The sequence below is a fragment of the Haliotis asinina genome, chromosome 7 (assembly GCF_037392515.1).
Source record: "Haliotis asinina isolate JCU_RB_2024 chromosome 7, JCU_Hal_asi_v2, whole genome shotgun sequence".
NCBI classification, from domain to species: domain Eukaryota; kingdom Metazoa; phylum Mollusca; class Gastropoda; order Lepetellida; family Haliotidae; genus Haliotis; species Haliotis asinina.
Genome location: NC_090286.1, coordinates 2641694 through 2660993, shown reverse-complemented (window position 1 = coordinate 2660993; position 19300 = coordinate 2641694). Strand labels below are relative to the sequence as shown.

At 41.5% G+C, this 19300-nt stretch overlaps 3 protein-coding genes across 4 annotated transcripts in view; all 3 read left to right on the top strand.

Moving 5' to 3' along the window:
- The first annotated feature begins 1867 nt into the window (after window positions 1–1867).
- LOC137290777 (uncharacterized) lies at window positions 1868–7871 on the top strand. Of its 2 annotated transcripts, none has more exons than XM_067821896.1 (2): window positions 1868–1924; window positions 5279–7871. In XM_067821896.1, the coding sequence occupies exon 2, from the start codon at window positions 5289–5291 to the stop codon at window positions 5742–5744; it is 456 nt and encodes a 151-aa protein (XP_067677997.1). In that variant the 5' UTR covers window positions 1868–1924; window positions 5279–5288; the 3' UTR covers window positions 5745–7871. The 2 variants fall into 2 exon arrangements, with proteins under 2 accessions (XP_067677997.1, XP_067677998.1); XM_067821897.1 differs by having other exon boundaries at window positions 1870–1946.
- A 2683-nt stretch (window positions 7872–10554) lies between these two features.
- LOC137290776 (uncharacterized) overlaps window positions 10555–19300 on the top strand; it is an 81546-nt gene continuing 72800 nt past the window's right edge. The window contains exon 1 of the mRNA XM_067821895.1: window positions 10555–10628. The gene's annotated coding sequence lies outside the window, so the exon portion shown is untranslated. The remainder of the gene's footprint in view (window positions 10629–19300) is intronic.
- Window positions 17095–18153, top strand: LOC137291193 (uncharacterized). The gene has a single exon (XM_067822484.1). The coding sequence runs from the start codon at window positions 17095–17097 to the stop codon at window positions 18151–18153; it is 1059 nt and encodes a 352-aa protein (XP_067678585.1).

Here is a 19300-nt window from a genome sequence, read left to right as displayed (position 1 = left end):
TGTTGTCCCCTGCAGGGCCAAAGTGCCTTTGCTGTTTTACACACTCGGCCCATATCAAACCGGATGCACTGCAGTACTACATGTCATATCTGTAGTACAGTCTGTCATACGCGTCCTGAAACAAGTATAGCTAATGCAGCCTATGCAAAAAGAATGAAGAAAGTCTCCTTTCATAACAAGAGCTCCCTTTACTGTATTTCATTTCAATTCATAGCTGTTTTGTATGTAAACAATGTTCATTTCACGGGCTATCCGTTAGTCTAATAAGTAGTGAATCACCATGATCAGAACAGGGTCACTCTGTAGACACGTCCATGCCACCTTCGTTGTCAACAGGCCTACACTTGTTAAATCTGCCAGTTTGCCTGCTTCATATACACCTCTTTAACTCATAAAACGTTAGCTCATAACACCTTAAATAGTTATCTCCGCGTTGTGTAAGTGTAATATTTCGCTCTGCTTGTGCCACACAGAGGAAGCGTATACCAGCTTGATTAACTTTTTGTTCGCTTTGATGTTTTGGAAACTTTGTGTCAAAAGTCGTGAGTTTGTTCTGAAAATGTTTCACAAAATCATGCCGTTTCATGGTTCCTTTCTGAATAGTCAGTCACCCTGTAAGAATGTTGATGACAAACTGATTCCATTCAACTTGACGGCAAATGTAACCTCATTCCTAAAGCGGGACGGTGGGGGTAGGCTTGTGGTTAAAGCGTTCATCACACCGGAGATCCGATTCCCCAAATGGGTGCAATGTGTGAAGCCCATTTCTGGTGTCCCTCAAAGTGACATTGCTCATATATTGCTTAAAACGGCCTGAAATCAAACTGACCCACTGGTTCCGAAAGCACAAGGCTGTTTGAGGTGATGGCCTGTGGGTAGTCTAGTGGACTGAGCATCTGCTTTGACAGCGGTGGTTCGAAGCCCGATATTAAGACATGGCTCTTGTTGTTATCCAGGACTGGAAGAAGTACGGATCAGTTCGGATCGAGTAGGTCTTCTTGTGCGGTAACCATGCTCTCAGTGTGGTAGCCATGTTTAACTACGCCGTGGCGTTGATATTATTGGGCAAGCGCTATAATACTGTTACTTGTCGCGAATTCAAGAGCACACACGCGCACGCACACACAGAGACATGCACACGTATAGACATGCCGCTAACAAGGTCGAAAAGCTTAAATGTGAAGTTGAACCTCTGCCTTTATGCGTTGTTTTACCATGGGAAACAGGAATTAGATCAGACTAAGTCACACATCTGCTTCCTGGCCTGTACTCTGTACTATTTCTGATCTGCGCCTGTACTCGACTTAAAATAGGCCTTCAGCAACACATGCTAAAAAGCGCTCACGCTTGTCGTAAGAGGTGACTAATGGGATCAGGTGGTCACGCTCACTGCCTTGGTTGACATTTGTCATCGGTTCCCAATTGCGCAAATCGATGCTCATTTTGTTGATCACTGGATTGTCTCGTCCAGACTCGATCATTTCAGACTACCGCCATATAGCTGGAATATTGCTGAGTGCGGCGTAAAACTAAACTCACTCACTCACAATGGGAGGGTAGTCTGGTGGCTTAAATTCGCGCTCGTCGCGCAGATTGCAAAGACCGAGGTTAGATAATATAGCCGCAGACGTACACAACTGTTTCTGTTATTGAAAAACTGGACTACGTACTTAATACTACGCCGGAAATAGGTACAAGGATGATCATCTGATTTGTAATTTTCATTTTAGGCGTTGCCGCTGTGACAGTCAAATTTGTTTTTTCAGTATTATCGCTCTGATGCGGACCAATTTTACCTCTTATCGCCCATGTCAAATCTCCTCAAAAGTAGGCCAACACGAGTAGCCTCCCCTTGTCATTTGTTTTTCTATCGCTACTGGCAACGCTTAGTGACAAGCGACAATATCCAGTCGGTGAATTTGAGGTATAGTGTTTGTATACAACCAGTGAGTGCATTATTTTTGAAAATAATCGACATATTGCCAGTGTGTTATTACATATGTCACAGTTATTGCACATGATTCTTGCTATAATCAGAACTAATCGTCTTATTCATTTCAAATTTTCATGGTGACTGGACAAAGCCTGATTAATATTTCTCACTCGTATCTTACTGGTCTTGACCTTGACAGAGCATATTCTACAACTGTTATTCAACTATAGGATGGGTAATATGACGTGTCTAAATGTCTAAATAATGAAATAGTTCCATGTAAACCTGCAGCCTTCAAATTAAATATATTTATCAACCGACAGTGCGGGATAGACTTTGTTCGGGCGATATAGTTCGCTAATTCCTACTTGTGCCCTGACAGTGAACACTCGTTTATCTATAACACGGACAAACACTCTCTGGACGATTTAATAATGAAGTAAAATCATTTAAAAAGGTGAATAGATATGAAGAGATCATCTGTTTGACTGACATGTTAGACGTCGGTGAATAATAAAAGGGTAAGATTCTTTATGGACAACAACTTCTTTTATAAGTTGTCATGCGACTTTTCGGTATGGATTCTTATACCGTTGTCAAGCAAGAGTGAAACATTATTGTCACTACATCTTTACCACCACACCTCCTCCTCTTCCTTGTTGTTGTTGTTGTTGTTGTTGTTGTTGTTAATCCCCTTGATTGACACCTACATGTTGTTACTACTTACTCCCTGTTGATATATATAAGTCTTTGTTGTAGCACTTCATTTTTGTTTGACAACGGTATTAGAATCCATACCGAAACGCTGCATCACTTATAATGAAAGAAGTTGTTACACATAAAGAACCTTCCTTTCTTATGACAACATCGTTGTGCAGATGCGATACGCGTATCAATTAAATGTGTTTCCCTCGATCAGTTTTACTACTGAAACCATTAGGTTAGGATGAACTTCGGTTGTGACGTCACCCGCCACGGTCATGATTAGAGAGAGAGGGAGAGAGAGAGAGAGAGAGAGAGAGAGAGAGAGAGAGAGAGAGAGAGAGAGAGAGAGAGAGAGAGAGAGAGAGAGAGAGAGAGAGAGAGAGAGAGAGAGAGAGCAGGTGTCTGTGTGCTTGAGGTGTTTATTTGTATGCGTGTAAGTGCGTGTTAATGTGTGTGAGTTCGTGCATGTTTCTTGTGATTTGTGATATCGCGGTATGTTGATAGATACGTACTTGGTGTGTGTGTATATATATGTGTGTGTGTGTGTGTGTGTGTGTGTGTGTGTTTGTGTTGGTAAGATAACACATGTACATGAACACATGTGCCTCTGAGTAAGTGGTGTGTGTGTGTGTGTGTTAATTTATGTGTGCATTTGTGCCTATGAAATATGTTTTATGTCACAAAGTTGTTATCATGTTTGTTTGTCAATATCCTGTGTCTTTGTATTTACATTTAACTTGTGTGTTTTAATGTGTGTTTTTCATGGGTGTTCATGTGTGTTGGTGTTCATGTGTGTTATGGGTGTTCATTTGTGTTGAAGGTGCTTATTTGTGTTGTAGGTGTTAATGAGTGCTGAAGGTGCCCATGTGTCTGATAGGTGTTCATTTGTGTTGGAAATATTCATTTGTGTTGTAGGTGTTAATGTGATGAAGGTGTCCATGTGTGTTGAAGGTGTTCATTTGTGTTGAAGGTGTCCATTTTTGTTATAGGTGTTCATGTGTGTTGTTGGTGTCCATGTGTGTTGTTGGTGTTCATGTGTAACCATGTGTATTGTAGGTACACATGTGTGTTATATGTGCCCATGTGTTTGAGCGTGTGGCTTGGTTGTGTTCATCTCAGAGGGATCATGGCCACCTGTCAGTGTATAACCTTCAATATAAATGGAATCAAAGAACTTCTAATCATCAGACTAGCCGTGTCGTATATACTGTCTCTGCTGGGGTCTTTGTATGTTGTAAAATGAGTTGTAATGCTGAGACCCAGACCTGCAGTGACGGGTCTGAACACATACCAGCTTCCATATCCCCCTGTGAGAGGACCTTCTGAAGTCGCTGTTATGTTGATGTATTTCCACATTGAATCCATTGTTCCTTAATATCTGATAGGTATTCATTCATATTTATGTTATGTATGATATTAATATTTTTTATAGTAATAAACAAAATCTAGATGCTAGATACAATTACCCGTCTGTTTCTCTATGAACGCTGCAAACGCTTTCCATGGTGAAAGGAACCGCATGCAGGGTTTACCCTGATGTGTAAACCAATGATGGCTTTCAGAGAGACAAATGTATAACGATATGAGGGGATGTAGTTGGCTAACAGCGGAGATATGTAGAGCTCGCTACGGCGTAGGTAATTACGCACGTAGTTACTCCCGAGGAGGCAATAGCGTCATTGTGGATTCCCAGGGATATCCCCTTCAGTCAAAACGATTTGTTTATGACGGGGAGATTTAAATTTACCCTTGGCGAGTTTAATATTGACTGTTCAGTTATTACTGTGATGAAGTTTACAACTGGAAAAGATGAGGTTTACATCGTCATCGGATCATGACAAATACTCGTGAATTGCATGCTGTGAAATATGAGTATATCTCCAGTGTTACAACTTTATAAGGCTTTATTTCGCCTGGGTTGTGCAACGTCCCTCCCGTGTTGGTAGTAGGACAAAGTCACGTGTCTCCAGGGGTGGAAGGAAATATTACGTGTCTGCCTGGCTAATTATAGGACATGCATGGTACGTGTCTCCCGGATGGTGGTAGGAAATGGCACGTGTCTGCCTGGGTGGTGGTAGGACATGGTACGTGTCTCCCTGGGTGGTGGTAGGACATGGTACGTGTCTCCAGGGGTGGAAGGAAATATTACGTGTCTGCCTGGCTAATTATAGGACATGCATGGTACGTGTCTCCCGGATGGTGGTAGGACATGGCACGTGTCTGCCTGGGTGGTGGTAGGACATGGTACGTGTCTCCCTGGTTGGTGGTAGGACATGGCACGTGTCTCCCTGGTTGGTGGTAGGACATGGTACGTGTCTCCCTGGTTGGTGGTAGGACATGTTACGCGTCTCCCTGGGTGATTATGGGTCATGGTACGTGTCTCTCGGCGTGGTGGTCGAGCTTTTTAGGTGTCTCCATGGATGGTGGTAAGCCATGCAATGTGTCTCCCAGGGTGATGTTAGGACATGTTTCGTGTGTCCCTATTTGTACTTAGGACACGTTAGTGTCTCCGTGGGTTAAAGCTACTTGTCTTAGTAAATGCTACGTGTGTCTCTGAGAAGTCTAAATAAAACAAAACCAAATAGAAAAGAACAAGGACAACGCAAGAAGAATACTTATTTTGATGACACTTGTTTACAGGTTGACGAAGATGTCTCGGGTACACTACCAGTTGTCCGCTCAGGACCCCGCCGTGACGGCTTCTCTTGACCTGATGTACCCGGTATCAACCCTCCACCGCATCGCACTCGTTGCGTGTGAACGCATCATGCTCCTCATGAACAACACCCAGATGTTGCGACATCACCGACTGAGCACCATGGATGATCTCCTCCTGTATCTTAACGGCATGCACGACGATGTGGGACTGAGCGGCAACCGCGGCGACTTCTATCGCCGGAAGCTGGCAGAGGAACTGTACACTACATTCAGCGTACACGGCGTCGACTACACCAACATCGACGCTGTTGTTGCCGGCGCCATTGACCTTGAAAGGCAGACACGCCTAATTCTGGCCGAAAGCGGACGGAGACGAGATCGTGCGCCGCCTGTGCATTACGATGAACAAGTTCTTGACATTTTGGCCAGGATAGCTGACATACAATAGAATATTTCTGAAAGGTCATGCTGACGACCGAACGTTTCACGCCCTCGCGTGTTTCCGGGCGAAATCGGAAACAGGCGGTTTACGCAAATGACTATAAATAACAATTCAATCCCAACGGTGTATTCCTCATGTCCTCTGATATTCAATTAACATATTCTCCCACTACGCAATACACAGGTGTGCAAATCAGAGAGTACATATCATTAGTACAAATTCAATGATATTCAAGCCATCGGGTAGAGTTTTGTGTGTACAGTGTGTGATTTCTTTGTAAAAAATGCCTCGTTTTAAAATAAATGATTACATGTGTATGTTTTTTTTCATACTTCACCGTAGATAATCATCTGTTGGTGTTTCAAGTACGACGCCATACAAGTCATAACCCTCTCTGTCGCGGTTATAAAATTGTCCGACAAAGTATTACAAAATTATTATTTCACGAAACTAAATCAGTCTTTCACACCCAGTGTGCGTGGGAGACTTAATCATCAAAGACATGTAACGAAACAAATTATCCTATTTCTAGTTGATTTTGCATCAACAGAACGAAAGTGGACATTCCTTCCGGGTTTTTGAGTGGGCGGTAGTGAAGTGAATCTAACACTCTGATCTGCATATACAGCATATATGTGCCTTTGTAGTATGTAGTCACAGCAGGCCGTGCACATGAACAGGAAGACATGTGACCCTGTAGTTATGCATCTATCCATCTTGTTCACGTTCAAATGTTGTTGAGGCGACTCACTTGAATGAAGCCCCGAAAATAGATGAACTTGCCAAGCCAGTCTGTCTCCTAGTTCCCGCATTATTTTCCCTACCGAAAGGTGCGGGAGAACATTATATTAACATGGTGGAAATGCACAATATTTTATGAAGATTCTATGACAGAATATTTTATTGAAATATCGAAATGCTACACGTTCCACATCTTCAGTCTGCCAATGGTCACACTGATAACGAAGGTCCAAGACCAGTATCTTGTAAGTGTCAACAAATAGAGATAGGCTAATCCAATTTATCGTGTACTTCACTCGTGGTCACACTGATATCGAACGTCCAAGACCAATATCTTGTATGTGTCAGCAGATGCATCATGTCTTTCGCTTGTCAACGCCGTTGTGATCAAATACGTTATGAAAATCTTTATGTAATTCTGACAGATAGAGTAACTTAACTTCGCAGTAGGTACGTTATCGGTACTCGAATAAGGCAATAGGATTTAGATACAACAACTTATCAGCAATATTATCAGTAAACCCGATTAGCTATGACAACAGGGAAAGGGTATAAAACAGGGACGACCACAGTCACAAATCATCCTGTGACTGTGGCGTAATAAACTCCTTGTTTATTCACTCAGGTAAGACCCTTTACTTTCTTCTACCTTGGCAAATCGTTACCATTACTGTTCAATGTTTTCTGTAAAACATTTTTGCTATCGTGACCACATGTTAAGATCCTTGGCAAGGTCGTTATGTTTAGGTGGAACGTGGTCGTTAATATATTTTAGACTGTTTTACTCTCAATTGCTCTGTTCAGGAGCGGCTAGGTACCCTAGTGGTTAAAGCGTTTGTTCGTCAAGCTGAAAGCCCAGGTTCGATTCCCCACGTGGGCACAATGTGTTAAGCCCATTTCTGGTGTCCTAAGCTATTGCTGAAATATTGTTAAAAGCGTTGCAAAACCCAAATCGCTCCCTGTATTGCTGTTCATGTTTTGTCTGTTTGATGATAGTGGTTTCGTGGCTGTCGTAGAGCGTGTCGTGTATTGTTTAAATTATTGTATTTTGAGTAAATACTTTCCCGTGTTGAATGATCCTGGTATAATGTATAGAGTGTGTTCGACACTGTGTATTTCATTATGTACTGCGTAATGTTGTTTTGGATATGCTAGTATTATAAGATTTATGAACGAAAATGTGTTGATGTTATGTGTTAGAAATGTATCTTGATTTATGTAGTATGTGTCGTGTACATCGACGTATGATGATTATGTACTTTGTATATCGGCCTATAATGATAATGTATTTTGACACCTGATTACCGTGTCAATATGTTCTAATAATTATTTGTACCTAATCATGTAAAAATCATCCTGTGACTGTGGCGTAATAAACTCCTTGTTTATTCACTCAGGTTCTCGTGTTGTGTGTGCGTTGGTATAGTTACACCTCCTAGCTGCCAAGCGAGCTGATTCCCCAAACTCGCGAGTTAACAATTATATTACAGTTTATAAGCCCCAAATGAAGCAAGTTAGATTTCCACGGGTTCTGTTTCACTGGGGCTCCTTATCGGTTTAAAAGCATTTGTTTGGTTCTAAGTTTTATGTGCAGAGAATGACCTTTAGTCTAATGGTGCGTGGACCACGAGCCCCCGCATAGTGATCGTACGTGACACTTTGGAGATCTTTATTCCATTTAGCATACAGTTACTATGTCTTATTGCTAAGATGTCTTTGTGGTTTACATAGTTGACTTAGCATCTAACGGTTGTGGATAGCTGGATATCTAGATATCTGGATATCCTCTTGTTTCTATTTAGACAACGTATTCTGTTTTCCCATGAATGTGATAAATTCATGTCGCAATGAAGCAATAAAGTCTAACACATGTGTGCCGAATACTATTGTTGTGTCGAATACTGTTTCGTAGCACTTCTGGTCGTCTCGAAGTAAACCCTTGGTCCATGTGTTATAAGCTATCACATCGTGTCGAGGGAAATACAGCCTTACGAAGGACTGATAAACGGCGAATTTCACGAGACACGATGTGATAAGGCACTTATCTAGCTGAAGATTTGCTGCGATGTCATTGGGCCTTTTGGTGTCCCTTGGAACAACTTTAGAACGTTTTGCTTCAGTTTCATCCTCAGTTGTGGCAAAACGCTTCCTTGCTGCAATGTTGACACCAGCTGATCGATTGGGTTCATGGCTGGGAATTCTAAAATCGCGACGCTTCTCGGCTCAATGTGCGCAGCCTTCGCGATACTTCCAATGCAATGCTGTGGCTGAATGAACACAGCGCGCCCCACTCGGAGGCTCTGACAAATGGTGTATACAAAATACAGCGACCTTCCTTAACAAATTGACTCGATGGAGTGAATTCTAACTTGTGCATCGGTCATGACAGCTCGGCTTCAGTTTGCAACGTAAATATTACAGCATGGGTTAAGCTTCCTCCAATGTTTTTCTAATTAAGTACATCTAAATGCGAAAAAGAGTATTACTTTTTTAAAAAAATAAATCTCTTTATTCACGAATTAAGCTTCCTTCAATGTTTTTTTCAAAACAAGCGAAGACGATTATGATAATGTTTTGAGAAGACATCTCTCTACTCCCGACATGGTTTATGCTTCTCTGCACCGCATCTATAACTTTGGCGGTACTCCCCCAATTCAGCACTCCTGGGAAAACCGAAATTTATGTGTTAGCCTTCCCGGGACTTCTGAGAAAATGTCCCGGTACGACACCATCGATTGATCTCAATGCAGCGCATGTCACTAAACGCTTGGTGATGCTCGCTCGTGAGCCAATCAAAATTCGATATTCTGACATGAGGCTGGATCAATACCTGTTATGCCATCATTTTGCGGTTTTATGGAATCTCGAATAACTTGAAGTACTTACGTACATACCTTCAACTTTGACACATTGTTCAGCATTGAGATGTTTTGATAGGTCGGTTATACAACAAAGACGTCTGTATCTAATGGCTTGACCTTCTGATGACCCATTTATCGTCTGCATCTATTGCCTTGACCTTCTAATATCATGCTTGACATCTGCATCTATTGCCTTGACCTTCTGATGACCTGCTTAACGTCTGCATCTATTGCTTTGACCTTACGATGGTGTGTTTGACATCTGCATCTATTGTCTTGATCTTCCGGTGGCCTACGTAACGTCTGCATCAAATGGCTTGACCTTCTGGTGACCTCCTTAATGTCTGCATCTGTTGCTTTGACCTTATGATGGTTTGACGGACATCTGCATCCTTTGTTTTAATTTTGTGATGGCCTGCCTAACATCTGTATATGTTGACCGTAGCCCTGGGATGATCGTAACTCCCATACTTTAACGTACACGTACCACTGTCGTACCTACGATCAGTTTGTGGTCTTATGATGGTCTGCTTAAAGTTTGCATCAGTTATTCTAATGTCTTGACCTTGCGATGGCTTGACCGAAATCTTGGTGAAAGTGACCTTGACCTTGAAGGTCACAAAGTGCAGGATAACATGAACCCCTGTTTACACTCTTAAAACATTTTTTTTATTAAAGGCGTGATGTAAGGCAGATCTGTGATATAATTAAAGTGTATGGTAACCGCGAAAACGTCCTGATCCCCATTCATAACAATTACTGGCCTGAATTGTATTTTATACCATGTCTTTTGATATCGTAACGTAAATGGCAGTTTAGATAGGGGAAGAAAAGCATAAATGTCATCAAAGGAGAGTAACAAATAAGATAACTGTGACCTTGACCTCATTGCTTTGCATGGTTCGATGCGTCAGCATATGCATTTTCAAAAATAATAGAAACTGCATGTTCATATTGGAGAGATATATAACAGTCATTTTCTCGCATTTTCTGGCGTGTTTTATCATGGAAACGCAACAAAATGGCATGCTGTCTGACACTTCCGAGTCTTGAAACATTAATTTGGAAAAATAGAGATTTCAAGCTTTCCAACGGTACCTAATACATCTTGCTAAACCTCCGATAAAACCAATCTCCTATGTAATGCTAGCTAACTAGAGATGAAACTGGTCTATTAACCGCCCGTTACTTGCCGACCTGCTTCAGTGCAGGCAGTTCTGCGTGACAAGAAACATTTCAGCAGCCGCTGTGGTCGACAGCAGTATTTCATACGCAACAGGTGCTCGAGGTAAGTGTGACTATAACGTATACTCCTATCAAACATATGAATATGTCTCAGTGTTAGTATGTTCCTGTTTTAGTGTATTTATGTAGTCACCAAGGCCGACTATATTCGCCGCCGTGTATATCCTGCACCTGCACAAATCAGTATATAAATATTGTGTGTGTGTTTGTGAGTGTGTTTGTGTGTGTGTGTTTGTGAGTGTGTTTGTGTGTGTATATGTTAGTGTGTGTGTGTTTGTGTGTGTGTGTGTGTGTTTGTGTGTGTGTGTGTGTGTGTGTGTGTGTGTGTGTGTGTGTGTGTGTGTGTGTGTGTGTGTGTGTGTGTGTGTGTATGTGTGGCTACAAAACAATCACAAGATATCATGGATGTAAGTCACTATACTTAGCGATGGGTCGTTTGTTAAATGGACATCGCTACAGCCTCTAATCCGATATAGGTCTGTCTGCCTGTATAACCACAACACTGCCCATATTCATATTCGTGTTCAGTGAAATCACCTCCGACTGAGCAAAGTGACACCACGTTAATCCAGCTAACCCGCTTTCAAAATGCTACAAGACTGTACAGTGGCACCTGAAGGTTTCTATTGGTGCTCTTATCCACATTAAGAATAAGTAGCTATCTATAACATAGGTCTTGCACAATACTTTCATACCCACTGAGATTAGGCACAACTGCCACAACTTAGAACACCCGTGACAGTAACTTTACAAGAATGCTCTGTTGAATGGCTAAGGTATACCAGCAGGGAACGTATGGTGGTAAGACGATGTCGAGGAGGTGAATGCTGTCTGATTTATGGGCTGTACAACCTGTGTGCCTGTCCCAACGGACCGCCATTAAGTAATGATGACCTGTAACTGCTAATCCTCTATTTTCATATAGAAAACATAGCCCGACTTATGCACTGTAAATAATATTACAGGTATATTTTTCGAGCTGTGTGTGCGCGCGTGCGTGCGTGCGTGCGTGCGTGCGTGCGTGCGTGTTTGTGATTGTGTTTGTGGTATTTTGAATATATTCCGGTAAAGCCTTTAAAACGTAACAAACTAATCGTAATTTGTTATTTCTTTCCTTTATTTGACTATAACGCTTATTTCCGAGAAGCTATAGCGCTAACACTGGATGACACCAGTAGATACAGTGACTAGGTAGGATCTGATTGGCCAGGGCCTCCTTGTGTGTCATTTTTAAATCTGCTGATTGAGGAGAGGGGACTTGGCGTCTCACCGGTTAATTACTCAGACAGTGTGTCTGGAGATACTGTATTCACTGTAGATGTTACCGACTAATCATTTGTGACAGACTGGTTGCATTAAGGGACAGACGTCTTTCTGGGAGGTTAAGGAAATTTAAGTGTTGACTAGTGATGGTGTTCATCGAGTGGGGCGAATACTTTAGAAAAAAAGCCCTTAAACAGAAGCTTTTTAGAGACTTTAGTATGCCGGCTCATGCTAAAGGGAATGCATATACATCGTGATGTTCTGACAATGTATTCCTTTCGTCGTGAATGAATGTGCATCATCCGTAATTTGAATTATTGATCGTTTATTCACGTCATCCCCCTTCTGGGGTCAAGCTTCAACGATCAACAATGCAGAATACAATGTTCTTAACAGAGCATGACACAAATGTTTTTTATAGTGCATGACACATTGGTCTTTACAGTGCATGATACGATGGTCTTTACAGTGCATGTCACAGTTGTTTTTACAGAGCATGACACAATGGTCTTTACAGAGCATGACACAATGGTCTTTACAGTGCATGACACAATGTCTTTACAGAGCATGACACACTGGCTTTTACAGTGCATGACACAATGGTCTTTACAGTGCATGACACAATGGTCTTTATAGAGCATGACACAATGGTTTTTACAGTGCATGTCACAATTTCTTTTACAGTGCATGACACAATGGTCTTTACAGTGCATGACACAATTGTCTTTACAGTGCATGACACAATGGTCTTTATAGAGCATGACACAATGGTCTTTACAGTGCATGACACAATGATCTTTACAGTGCATGACACAATGGCTTTTACAGTGCAGGTCACAATTGTTTTTGCAGTGCATGACACAATTACAGTGCATGACACAATGGTCTTTACAGTGCATGACACAATGGTCTTTATAGAGCATGACACAATGGTCTTTACAGTGCATGACACAATGATCTTTACAGAGCATGACACAATGGTCTTTACAGTGCATGACACAATGGCCTTCATGCATGCCATAATGATCACTACTCTTTGGAGTTTAGCCATAGGGGGTATAAAAATTCGTTTCCATATTTATTTCCAAATACAGATTAAACGAACGTTTGAGGTCCGAACAAGTACGCGTTGTTCCTTTGTGTGTGTGTCTCCCCCAAGGATTATCTAATTACGTCAACGTGAAAATCATTATAGGTAACATAATCTAACACCATGGTACCCTACCGTCAAGGACAATACAAACACAGGAAAATACCGTGGATCAAATGTCGATGTTCCCGAGATTGCATGCTCATATATGACAATGGAGGTTGGAACCCATTGACAGTCAGTTGGAGCTCTGCTTCAGGGTAGTTGCAATCATATTAGTATCAATATGAAAACAAGATCAACAGTTATTGGAAGTGTATTGTGGGGAAAATAATGAATAACTGACAAGCAAAAGGTGTTTATTGAACGTATAATGACAGACAGGTAATATACTAGCGGTAAATGGAATCCATAGCGCGACATTTAGATATCACAAAATTGACTATCTGTCGACATGTTGGCAAACGTTATCAAAAAGACGCGTATGCAGAAAGATGAGGCAGGCTGAAAAAGTGGAAATATAATTAACCTTATTTTAATAACACATGGGAACAAACTAGTATTTATCAGGGTGGAGTTTCCAGCTTTTCTAATCAAATACGAACCTGACCAGGCTGAAGTTGTACAGTGCGATCTTAGCGTTACGGTGACCTTAACTCACATAACATTATATAGACTTAAGGTAGCCCTAGCGCTAAGCTTGTTTTGCACAACAGCATCCAGCATCCGCCGAAATTTGCAACTTGAAGTCGAGGGAGATATGTTCTTACTTTCTCCACATGAGATAAAATAAATCACTCTTATAAATCTTATAAAATGTTTGAATGTTTATATGCCTGTGATATTGACACAGTTGGCATCTATGAATATCCTATTGTATCATATATTCGATGGTTCTATGTTTCGAGCAGTCGAACCGTTATTTCTCCTTAGATTGTGGAAAGATGTCCTTAAGACATGACATTGTGTTCAATAGGTACATCATCTCAGAAAGAATTTCAGGTGAGGGATACAATACATTTTACCTGCCTGGCAGAGTCATCAGAGAAGAATGTCCCTTGATGGCATCCTCACCAAGTGGGGCTTATAAGGTGCTGGTTCTCAGTTTGGCCTGGCTCAAATCACGTAGCATGACCTGAGTAACTCAAACATGGTTTGCTGTACCTCACTGTGGTGGTGGTCTTCACCAGATACAGATGTAACAAGCCATGACTGATCGGAAGTGTGATGTTTCTGTATTAGTCGTTTGATCCATATGCTTGAAGATACCAAACCATTCACTTTGTTTCATAAATTACACGGTACATCGTTTAGAATTTTCTGCATCATCCAAAACTGTGTTCCACGGGATATATTGCCTGTGTGAGATGAAACGAAATCTCTATGAGGTATCATTTAGACAGAAGATTTTGTTCAGTACCCTGCCAATGCTATGATGTCATGAAGTTGATGACGTCACAATGCTATAACATCGTGCAATACATGTCTAATGGCAGTACTGTGTTCAGAGATGTACATTTTGCCTTGAAAACTAATGAAGAGTAATTTTGAGGGCAAAATAGAATCTCACCCTCGTGACTTGTGATATCAAATATATGAAGACTCACTGATAAAAGTAAAATTTGTAACCTTTTCAACTCGTGGTGATAGATTTGATATCACAAGGTTCTCGGATGAAATTCTATGTGTGTCAGGCTTGTGGTAAGAGGTCGTATCCAGTTTTGATAACTTGTATATTTTACTGGATTTAGAATAAAATACTTTCCCAATCTATTAAAAAGATATTATACACAAAGGGTCTTCAGAAATGCGTTTCACGGCTGTATATTCTTATAATCACGCTTTTGTTGACATTTATGACACATCAATTTCAGATGTGTATTTAGTACATTATGAATACATCCTGTCTTTTAGAAAGTGCACATGTCTTTCATTTCAAAGAAATAATAGTACGTGTTTGATAAAAATTGACAATGAAGAAATGTTGTACACAGTGAAGGAGTAATTGAATATGCCATAAATATGTGAACACGAAATGATCACGGCCAAAGCATTATCGCGTTGACGCCTCCCTTAATAACATAAAAAGGCATTAAATGAAGTTACATCACATGCATCTAGGTATATACGTGGTATGCCCAATTTTTCCTGAATCTCTCAGAAAACAAATAATGATTCCTGGGCTCTGAGAATTATTGACATTGTCCTAACCAGTTTATTGTTGGATCAAGTGATGTAGGGCATCCGTGACACAGGCAATGAGTAATAGGAAACAGTTCACTGGGGAGACTTTCAGGACAGAACAGAACTAAAGTCCATGGGGAACTGTCTATGAGGAACAGTTACTATTTCATGGGAACGTTTTACAGAAAACAGGCCACAGAGTTCAGAGGAAACAGTTTTCAGAACAGCTTTCACGTTGGAAAACTACGTGCGACTCTCTGGGCACTGTTATGCGACACTCTGAGATGAACCGATTGCCAACCACTTCTGTCAATTGACCCAAAGTGTAGACTTTCTCAGATAATGCTTGAAGCATTGACCTTGACCTTCGTTTGTCACTTGACATTATGTTTTATACCGACTGGAGTAACTGACTGCAGATTAACTAATGTGAACAAGTAACAGTCAGAAGCCACGATCCTCGTTCCAAACGTTAGAACTCGAACATTTCGTGGATCGAGACCTACTTGCTGACATTGTGTAGCCTACCGGGGCGTGTATAAAACATTGTCTGAGTGCAAATGAAGTAATTATTTATGATGTAAATAGCGCAATATTATTATTTATTTAACAGATGTATTTCCAAGACGTGACTGACACACACATGTATATCCTATAAGGATTATAATTTTACCGGAAATGCACGGCTTAGCTAAAAATACATACATCAAATAAATTGTCCCAAAGATAAAATCAGACGACACATAAATGGTGTTGTTGTCGTTGTTTAAGTTTCTGTACAAATATATTTCTCATATTCTGATGAACCTTTGTAAATATGCCAACGAGTTTATTTAATTTGAGTGTCACGGTAACTGACAACACGTATCACTACGCACGACATATACGTAAAATTACGACATGCTGCAATCTTTAATTGTGATGTATTTATTTCTTAGAAGGGAGCAGTACTGTGAAAATGATAAAATTCACCATGAATGGTTTGATAAGTGGTATATCAACATCATCCCGATAATCGGTATTTGTCGAGATTTTGGCGGGTCAAATGCCGATTAAGTAGGACTCGGTTGACATTTGGAAAAGGAAACCCTTTCCTGGGAAAATGCTTCATAATTGTCTTATTTGATGTTTATACTCAGCAGAATTACGGGTAATGGCTGCGGTCTGTAAATAATCTAGTGATCAACAACAAGGGTGTCGGGAATCGATGACATTTGTCCACCAAGTCATCGAGCCTGACCAGTCCATCCCGTTAGTCGCCTCTTGCGACAAGCATGGATTGCTGAAGATCACTTCTAACCAGGATCTTCACCGGTTACTGTAGCGTGAATACCGTCATGAAAAGTATGATATAAAACAATATGAAACATAATTTGAGTCATGAAAATGGTGGTATGTGAGCTGCTTGTACCTAATTAGGTCTGCAGATTTGTACCCGTCCCCGTTTAAAAAATTACACAGTCGCGAGACATTTGATTTCAACTTTTGGCAGTTGGAAATAAGTACACACATTACTATACGACGTTGACACACACGTGACTCACACCTCTCGACCAAGTGGTGACACGGTAGGTGGCGCTACTCCCTGAATAGGGTGTTTTGGGCAGGGTATATTTTGGGTAAGGGTGGGTGGCAATGTGATTTAGGTGGCAGATATACGTAGTTCTCAGTTCACGAAGGGACCACGTGTTGATGTACCCTCCATGGTTGTTTAAACATAAACACCCATCCAGGGTACATTAACCCAGGGGCAACGAGGGACCAGTGAACAACATATTTATGCTATCGAACACCTCCGTGTTAAGTTTGAACTGTACAGTTCTCTGACAAGGCTATCACCGGTGCTACAGACCTGGCTGTGGTACACTGCATTGTACAGTTATCTGACAAGGCTGTCGCCGGTATTACACATGTGGCTGTAGTATGGTACATCGTACAGTTATCTGACAAGGCTGTCACCGGTATTACACATATGGCTGTAGCATGGTACATCGTACAGTTATCTGACAAGGCTGTCACCGGTATTACACATATGGCTGTAGCATGGTACATCGCACAGTTATCTGACAAGGCTGTCACCGGTATTACACATATGGCTGTAGTATGGTACATCGCACAGATATCTGACAAGGCTGTCGCCGGTATTACACATATGGCTGTAGTATGGTACATCGCACAGTTATCTGACAAGGCTGTCGCCGGTATTACACATATGGCCGTAGAATGGTACATCGTACAGTTATCTGACAAGGCTGTCGCCGGTATTACACATATGGCTGTAGTATGGTACATCGCACAGTTATCTGACAAGGCTGTCGCCGGTATTACACATATGGCTGTAGTATGGTACATCGCACAGTTATCTGACAAGGCTGTCACCGGTATTACACACATGGCTGTAGTATGGTACATCGCACAGTTATCTGACAAGGCTGTCACCGGTATTACACACATGGCTGTAGTATGGTACATCGCACAGTTATCTGACAAGGCTGTCACCGGTATTACACACATGGCTGTAGCATCGTACATCGCACAGTTATCTGACAAGGCTGTCACCGGTATTACACACATGGCTGTAGTATCGTATATCGCACAGTTATCTGACAAGGCTGTCACCGGTATTACACACATGGCTGTAGCATGGTACATCGCACAGTTATCTGACAAGGCTGTCACCGGTATTACACATATGGCTGTAGTATGGTACATCGCACAGTTATCTGACAAGGCTGTCACCGGTATTACACACATGACCGTAGCATCGTACATCGCACAGTTATCTGACAAGGCTGTCACCGGTATTACACACATGGCTGTAGTATCGTATATCGCACAGTTATCTGACAAGGCTGTCACCGGTATTACACACATGGCTGTAGTATGGTACATCGTACAGTTATCTGACAAGGCTGTCACCGGTATTACACACATGGCTGTAGTATGGTACATCGCACAGTTATCTGACAAGGCTGTCACCGGTATTACACACATGGCTGTGCGATGTACCATACTACAGCCATGTGTGTAATACCGGTGACAGCCTTGTCAGATAACTGTGCGATGTACCATACTACAGCCATGTGTGTAATACCGGTGACAGCCTTGTCAGATAACTGTACGATGTACCATACTACAGCCATGTGTGTAATACCGGTGACAGCCTTGTCAGATAACTGTGCGATGTACCATACTACAGCCATGTGTGTAATACCGGCGACATACTGTGGAGGATGGTGATATATTGTCTTCCATACTGTGGAGGATGGTCATGTATTGTCTTCCATACTGTGGAGGATGGTCATGTATTGTCTTCCATACTGTGGAGGATGGTGATATATTGTCTTCCATACTGTGGAGGATGGTCTTGTATTGTCTTCCATACTGTGGAGGATGGTCATGTATTGTCTTCCACACTGTGGAGGATGGTCATGTATTGTCTTCCATACTGTGGAGGATGGTCATGTATTGTCTTTCATACTGTGGAGGATGGTCATGTATTGTCTTCCATACTGTGGAGGATGGTCATGTATTGTCTTCCATAGTGTGGAGGATGGTGATATATTGTGTTCCATACTGTGGAGGATGGTCATGTATTGTCTTCCACACTGTGGAGGATGGTGATATATTATCTTCCATACTGTGGAGGATGGTGATATATTGTGTTCCATACTGTGGAGGATGGTCTTGTATTGTCTTCCATACTGTGGAGGATGGTGATATATTGTGTTCCATACTGTGGAGGATGGTCATGTATTGTCTTCCACACTGTGGAGGATGGTGATATATTATCTTCCATACTGTGGAGGATGGTGATATATTGTGTTCCATACTGTGGAGGATGGTCTTGTATTGTCTTCCATACTGTGGAGGATGGTGATATATTGTGTTCCATACTGTGGAGGATGGTCTTGTATTGTCTTCCATACTGTGGAGGATGGTGATATATTATCTTCCATACTGTGGAGGATGGTGATATATTGTGTTCCATACTGTGGAGGATGGTCTTGTATTGTCTTCCATACTGTGGAGGATGGTCTTGTATTGTCTTCCATACCGTGGAGGATGGTGATATATTATCTTCCATAATGTGGAGGATGGTGATATATTGTCTTCCATACTGTGGAGGATGGTCATGTATTGTCTTCCATACTGTGGAGGATGGTCATGTATTGTCT